The sequence below is a fragment of the Perognathus longimembris genome, chromosome 9 (genome assembly GCF_023159225.1).
Source record: "Perognathus longimembris pacificus isolate PPM17 chromosome 9, ASM2315922v1, whole genome shotgun sequence".
In the NCBI taxonomy this organism is placed as follows: Eukaryota; Metazoa; Chordata; class Mammalia; order Rodentia; family Heteromyidae; genus Perognathus; species Perognathus longimembris.
Window position 1 is genome coordinate 62,532,381 of NC_063169.1, and position 8,052 is coordinate 62,540,432.

Below are 8,052 nucleotides of genomic sequence, written 5' to 3' on the forward strand. Positions count from 1 at the left end.
TGAGTTCAAGCCCCAAGACTGACAGAAAAAAAAAATGAGAAAAGTGAAGGATGAAAATTTGAAAGACATTAATATACCTAGGGGACACTGTGGAAATAAGTGTGTACAAGTTGTTTCATGCACATGGCAGCAAGATTTTTTTTCCTGACACAATAAATTACTAAATGCAGGTCTACAAGAATTTCTTTTCCTTTACTTTTCCTTTCGTGCTGATACTTTCAACTTATGGCCTCTTGCTTTCACGTGGTTACTTGGCTTAAGCCTGATGCTCTACCATTTGAATTACCTATCCATTTCTGGTTTTTTTGCTGGTTAATTGGAGATAAGAGTTTCACAGATTCTTCTGCATGGGTGGGTTTTGGAACTTGATCCTTAGATCCTTCTGAGTAGTTAAGATTACAGGCATGAGCCTGTCCAAAATACTTTTAATGGAGAAGATACTTGTTCTGTACTATGTTGGGATTTATTTGTAATGTCTTTAATGCCTTGAACAAGTAAATACCTAAATATATAGTATCTTCATACTAAAAAGACACAATTGAATTTATTTTTCTTTGTAAATAGAACAAGTAGGGTTTTTCTTTTTTGGTTGGTCCTGGGGCTTAAATAAACATCAGGGCTTGGGTGCTGTCTCTAAGCTCTTTAAGTCAAGACTAGCACTCAATATGTAGTAGACACTTGGAGTCACAGAGCTGCTTCTGGTTTTCTGGTGCTTAATTAGTGATAAGAGAGTCTCAGGGACTTTCCTGCCCCTGTTGGCTTCAAATGGCAATCTTCAGATCTCAGTCTCCTGAGTACCTAGGATTACAAGTGTGAGCCACTAGAACTCAGCAGAACAAGTAGATTCTTTGTGAGTCAAATATCTTAGTGATTGTTAATTTAGATAAAAGCTGTTCTGTGAGAGTTAATCAGAAGACTATATCAAAAGGAATCAGAACAGATAATTTGTCCTTTAAAAGATAATACTATGACAATAAAGTAGTTCATGAGACGAAAATTGTTTTTAAAAATATTTTCTTGTAATCAGGCGCCAGTGGCTCATGCCTGCAATCCTAGCTAATCAGGAGGTTGAGATCTAAGGATCAGATCACAGTTCTAAACCAACCTGGGCAAGGAAGTCCTTGAGACTCTTATCTAATTAACCGTCAAAAAAAGCCGGAAGTAGAACTGTGGATCAAATGGTATAAAGTGCCAGGATTGAACAACAACAACAAAAACCTCAGGGAATACACCCTGGCCCCGGTTTCAAGCCCAGTACTGGCACAAACACAAATTCTTGTACTACTTATACAATTCAGCTTTTAAGAAAAGATAATATTATATGGCAACTACTTAATATATCACCTATGACATTTTTTTTTTCTGGTCCTGGGGCTTGAACTTGGGGCCCAGGCGCTGTCCCTGGACTTTGTGCTCAAGGCAAGCACTCTACCACTTGAGCCACAACACCACTTGCATGCAGCTTTTTTGAATTGTTTATTGGAAAGGAGTGTCTCAGGGACTTTTCTGCCCTGGCTGGCTTTGAACCGCAATCCTCAGCTACAGCCTTCTGAGTAGCTAGGATTATAGGCATGAGCTACCAGCACTCGACTTCACCTTAGTCCTTACTAAGACAGTTTGACAAAGTACAAGGAGCTCCTCCAATTCTTCATCTAAACTCTTCAGTTATTGCCATTTTCCCACATTTTACTTAGGTCCCCTTTTCCTCTATACCTAATATGCAGTATTTTCTGAATCACTACGAAGACCATGCTTTTTTTTTGTTCCTAAATACTTGAGTGTTTAATGATTTTTTGTTGTTGTTACTCAAATTGCCCTTAAAAGCGATACTTCTAGAGTGTCTGCTGGTTTTACCTTTTCACGTTGAGTGGCTCTGTTGAGGTAGAGTTGATATGCTATACTGTTTTAGGCTGCGTTTTTACTCCTTCCTTCCTCTGGCTAGCAGCTGCTGGCACCGTGCTGCACCCGGCCGAGCGAATCATTTCTTTTGGAGCTGATAAAGCTGCCTTATGAAATCACCTGGCAGGTATATTATACCTACAGATGATGCATTTCCTCCCAGAGAGTTTGGGTTGAGATGGGACTCATCCCACAATTGATAACAGACGCCCAAAGCAAAAGACTAGTTTTTTTGGCCTAGTTCTGTGAATGTAACCATAAAAATCATTTGAAGTCTAAATGTCCAAATCATTTTACAATAAGTATTATCAAGATGATCCTAAAAGGCATACTTTTTCTGATTTTTTTTTATCTTGAAGGAAGAAACAAATCTTTAGAACTAAATATAGCATTCAGTGTCTTAAGGTTTTATACTTCATTTTGGAGTAGCATGAAGATGTCTGGAATTTTGCTTTGAGTTTGGAATTGTTTGTACTTTTAATTTATTGCTTGGGGGTCAGTGCATTTTTTTTTATTGACTTAAGTGTTAGATCTAAGCTACCAAACATTAATAGATAACTGCTGCTTACACTTTTCTCTTTTCTTCCCCAGGGATGAACTGTAAAAGCAACATCAGCTTGACCGATCTATAATATTACAGAGGATTGCTCATCTCAGTCCTTACAGCTTTTTGGAAACGAACAGCATCACAGCTTGTTTTGGACTTTGTTACACTCTTATTTTCAGCATGAAAAATGTGTGGTTTTGTAAGGTTTTCTAATTCTTCAAAGAGGCACAGAACCAAACTGGTATAGGAAAGATGCTGAGTATAATTAGTGAGTAATTCCTCTAACAGACCCACATCTTACTATAATAATATTAAAAGTAAGGGTTCTGCAAAGTGGAAAGCTTAGTTTATGAATTTATTTTGAGAAGCAGCTTTTCTTTTGTTGGACATTTAATTCTGTTCCAGTATTTATCAGATTTCTTTTGTGCATCAGATAACAATATCACTCACAAGTTAAGATTCTTGATATTTGGATGTCTGTTAGATGCTACTAAGAACCTAGAGATGAGCTTTCTCTTTAAAGCTTTTGACGTGGTGTCATAGAATAGCATGTTGTAGATACAATCAGCTGCTTTGTTACCTTAAAACTAGGTGTTTGTAAATATTGAAACTTAAGCAGATGTCAGGTGATGTCCTACAAACACTTAGCTGTTCAGATTGGACACAACTGACATAGTTTTTCCTTTCTCTCTAAAAATGACAGGAGACTTGAGGCTCAGTCCTTTTTTGTTTCTAGTTTGCTGCTGATAATGTATATGAATCTAACATGCTGTGTAAGCTGTGTGCTAGCTTCTGCACAGTTTACACGGTGCTGCTTTGCCAAATAAAGTAAAAAGCAAAAGATGCATTGGTGGTGTTTGACTCTAGAAGGAAGACAATACTACTAAGATCACAGAGGAAGTGCTGTTCCTCAGCTGCTTCTCTTTGTGAAGGCTGAGTAGGTAGACAGCACTAGTTCATCAGTATGTTGTAGACTATGACTACATTTCTTCAGGGCAAAGACTGTACTTCATTATTTCTCTCTGGCTTCCTTTGCCCAGGGCTCCTCCTCAGTGGCTGTACAGTAAGTGCCAGGTGAGTGAGTGAAGAACTGACAATGTCAGGGAAGAACATAGTTCCATAAGTATAGCAAAACACACCTCCAGTATAGATAGATTTATTAGTATGATTAATGGCTGTAAAATGTGTTTCTGAGAAAGCATTGACATTTTAGGATCTTGCTTACATGTGTGGTTTTATACATTTTGTAAGAAGGCCTTAGTTTTTCTAAGGTTCCAGAGCTTGAGGAAACACTGAGGTCTCCTTGAGCAGAAGTAGCACTTCCAGTCAAGCCCTCTACTGTGTGCAAGTATGCGTAGTTATTCTGACGAAACACTCAGTGAGAAAGAGTACTCTTAAAAAGTCTGCAGTTACATTTTTAAAAAGGCTTTGAAAACCTTATTTGGACACGCATTACACAAGTATGTCTTCTTTTATTTTTTTTTTGGCCAGTCCTGGGGCTTAGACTCAGGGCCTGAGCACTGTCCCTGGCTTCTTTTTGCTCAAGGCTAGCACTCTGCCACTTGAGCCACAGCGCCACTTCTGGCCATTTTCTGTATGTAGTGCTGGGGAATCGAACCCAGGGCCTCATGTATACAAGGCAAGCACTCTTGCCACTAGGCCATATCCCCAGCCCCAAGTATGTCTTCTTGAATAAGGTCTTAAACATAGGAAACTAGTATTATTTGACACCTCAATCTTGGAAATCTTGTTTATTACTAGTTCCAGTCTGCTCCTATTTGTTGCTTCTAAATCCCATCAGTGACCCTTCCTGTCAGGACCCAGTGTAATCTGAGGCATTGGCTAAGGTCAGATGTTTAGGATTCAAGATCAAATTCTAAAACTCATCCGCTCTTTTGGGTAGTTGATGGCCAGCACCAACATTTTATTATCTGTAAATCCCTGTTAGGCTTTGGGTGTAGAAAAAGGCCCTTACACTCAAGGAATCTGCAGTCTAGTAGAGGAGATACTTTGTAAATATAAGACAAACTGCTCCCAATTGGTAGAGAAAATACTACGTCTTGAGAGTTGTTCAACCATTGCTCTTAGACTTTACACTTTTATGAAGTAACATTTTAGGATGCAGAACATACAGTGAATTATAAGGAATAATCACTAAGAGATAGAAATAACATTTTAGTTCTAAGCCTTTTTTTTTTTTTTTTGGCCAGTCCTGGGCCTTGGACTCAGGGCCTGAGCACTGTCCCTGGCTTCTTCCCGCTCAAGGCTAGCACTCTGCCACTTGAGCCACAGCGCCGCTTCTGGCCGTTTTCTGTATATGTGGTGCTGGGGAATCGAACCTAGGGCCTCGTGTATCCGAGGCAGGCACTCTTGCCACTAGGCTATATCCCCAGCCCAGTTCTAAGCCTTTTTAAGAGCAGAATTCATGAGTACAGGTTGGAGACAGGAACTGTTTTAGTGTTTAGTATTCATAATTTATAAAATATATTAGCATTTTATTTTTCCCTAATAGATATTCCTTTATATTAAAATATAGGACAGTAATGAAAATATTTTAAAAAGTTCTAGGCCAATGAGATCTATTCAAACACACTATATATATATATATATATATATATATATATATATATATATTTTTTTTTTTTTTTTTTTTTTTTTTTTGGCCAGTCCTGGGGCTTGGACTCAGGGCCTGAGCACTGTCCCCTGGCCTCTTTTTGCTCAAGGCTAGCACTCTGCCACTTGGGCCACAGCGCCACTTCTGGCCATTTTCTGTATATGTGGTGCTGGGGAATTGAACCCAGGGACTCATGTATATGAGGCAAGCACTCTTGCCACTAGGCCATATCCCCAGCCCCCAAAAAATATTTTTATGGGCCTGAATTTATTAAAGGTCAAATCTAAAGCTGTAGTTCAAGTGGTATAGCTTCTGCCTAGAAAATGCAAGGCCCTGAATTCATTCCCCAGAACCACAAAAAGAGAAAGAGAGAGAGAAAGGCTGTCTAGTGGAAACATATGTAAACCTTAATAAAGAAATTTAATTTCTGTTGAAGTTCCCTTTCCCAGACAATAACATAGACCATGCAGATATTTAAAATCTCATTCCTCTGATAGCTGCCATTGTTAAAATAAACCCCAGGGCTGGGGATATAGCCTAGTGGCAAGAGTGCCTGCCTCGGATACACGAGGCCCTAGGTTCGATTCCCCAGCACCACATATACAGAAAACGGCCAGAAGCGGCGCTGTGGCTCAAGTGGCAGAGTGCTAGCCTTGAGCGGGAAGAAGCCAGGGACAGTGCTCAGGCCCTGAGTCCAAGGCCCAGGACTGGCAAAAAAAAAAAAAAAAAAAAAAAAAAAAAAAAAAAATAAACCCCAAACCCTAAACCTAAAATGTACCTAAAGTACCTTAAAAATTTAGTGGCTTCTAAAACAGAAAAATAATTTAGGAATAATTTAATAGTCCTAACTTTTTTGAAGCTATTAATGGTAGATGATTATGAGCCAGGAAATAACCTCTTGGTTGTTTTGTTTAGTTTTCACTAGATAGGTGCTTCTGGCTTTCCGCTAAATGTTAAATTCCCCAGTAGTTTGGTGTGGTGATAAAGGAACTCATGTGAGCAACTGAGCACTAATATAAATGAATAGCAAACACAGTGATTTTTAAAAAATGTTTAAAATAAGCTTCATAGGCCAATAAGTTATTTTAAATAAATTCTAAAATTCTTGCAGCATGGAACTCACTATTTTATACAACATATTGTGTTCCTAAATAACTATATTCAGTAAAACAAATAAGTACTGACTGGATTTCAGTTGTATCTGTCTGGATTTCTACCACCAGTTTTCAGAAAGATGAGTTTTCTGTCCTTACTATGCTTGAGTGTCCGTCAAAGGATCCCACTTGAAGAAAACTGGCCCAAGGAAGTTTGTGTTTGCGTACTGTGCTATAATAAAATGGAACTCAGTAATTCAACAATTTCTTCATCCTATTCTTCTAATATTGCTCTGACAGTAGTTGTTGGGTCCCCATTGTGGGATTCTGTGGGATTCATCTTTTTACCTGATTTTGTGTCTGTGTCCTGACTCTCTCTATGGCTTGGTAGGAGACAAAACAAGTAACTGTTACTCTGTTTGGTTCCCATGGTGCTATACTGGGTTAGTGAACCCGGGCAGCCTCTGGTACCAGTTTCCTTGTCTCCCTTATTTCCTGCTTTTCCCTTTCCCTTTCAACAGGAGAGGACATTGAAGTGCTGCTTCCAGGGAACTCTCATTTACACAGATCCAGTAGGGCAGGCATTACACACACACTTTTGTCCACAGGTTGGTGGGTAACAACACTTCAAAGGACATTTTAAGTGCAAGAGGACTTGGGCCACCTGGGGACATTTGCACTCAAATATTTACACCCTACATACTTCACTGTGGTTCCTTAAAGGGTCGAATTCCATGGAGAGATTTGTTTTGCTGATTTATTTGTCTTGGTCACGGGGCTTGAACTCAGGGCCTGGGCACTGTCCCTGAGATCTTTCACTCAAGGTTAGTATGGATAGACGCTTTGAGCCACAGTACCACTTCTGGTTTTCTGGTGGTTAGTTGGAGTAAGAGTCTCATGGATTTTCCTGCAAGGGCTGCCAAACTGCCATCCTCAGATCTCAGCCTCCTGAGTAGCAAGGATTATAGGCATACGTCACCAGTGAGTGGTCCTATTTTGCTGTTTTTTTTTTTTTATTGAGGTTTTTCTCTCCTGTTATGATTTTCTTGTGAATATTTTCCCTAGAAATCACATTATGGAGCAGAGATTGCAGAATTTCCATGGAAACACTATTGTATAAGTTTTGAGTCAGCTGTAGAAAAAACATGTTCAGGGTGGAAAAGGCCTGCATTTCTTTAGGATCTTGGCTTCACTAAGCAGCATGGCAGGTAATGAAGGTGGATAAGGCAGGCAAGAAGTTAGTTATAGGAGACAAATATTATATAAAAAGTGGTGTGACCTCAGATTGGGTAGCTCATAGTATTTATTTCTTTATTCGGTATATAAATCTACATAATAAACACAACACTGTAATCTTGTTTCATCTGGGAATATGTTTAAATGTAAGAGCACTATCCTTTATTTGGACTTCTGGGTTTTCAGCCATATAAGACAATGGAAGAGCTGAGTGCTGGTGGCTCATTCTACTCCTACCTCAGTAGGCTGAGATCTGAGGATCTTGAGGTGAAGCCAGCCCAGACAGACAAATATGAGGGACTCATCTCCAATTAACCAGCAAAGGGCCAAAAATGGAAATGTGCAGGCTCAAATAATGAGTGCAAGCTGTGAATGAAAAAGCAGAGCAACAGCTCAGACCCGGAAATTAAACCTCAATATTGGCACAAAAAGAAAAAAAAAAAAAGATGAAAGCGAACATTTGTTTAAAAACTTATGTAGTATAATTACACACACACACTCTCTCTCTCTCTCTCTCTCTCTCTCCTGGAAGGATAAGGGATTGAATACCCAGGCTAAGTCCTCTTGCTTTCCAGGCAATTGCTTTAGTACTTGAGTTACATCTCTAGCTTATGCTTTTTTTGGCCATTCCTGGGGCTTGGACTCAGGGCCTTAGCACTGTC

General features: G+C 39.3%; 1 protein-coding gene across 3 annotated transcripts in view; it reads left to right on the plus strand.

The window, feature by feature from the left end:
- The window catches only part of Pcmt1 (protein-L-isoaspartate (D-aspartate) O-methyltransferase), a 37,427-nt gene extending 34,136 nt beyond the window's left edge, over positions 1-3,291 (plus strand). For all 3 annotated transcript variants that reach the window (XM_048354276.1, XM_048354277.1, XM_048354278.1), the window contains one exon: positions 2,491-3,291. In XM_048354276.1, the coding sequence (XP_048210233.1) occupies positions 2,491-2,503 (13 nt within the window). In that variant the 3' untranslated portion in view covers positions 2,504-3,291. The remainder of the gene's footprint in view (positions 1-2,490) is intronic.
- The last annotated feature ends 4,761 nt before the right edge of the window (positions 3,292-8,052 follow it).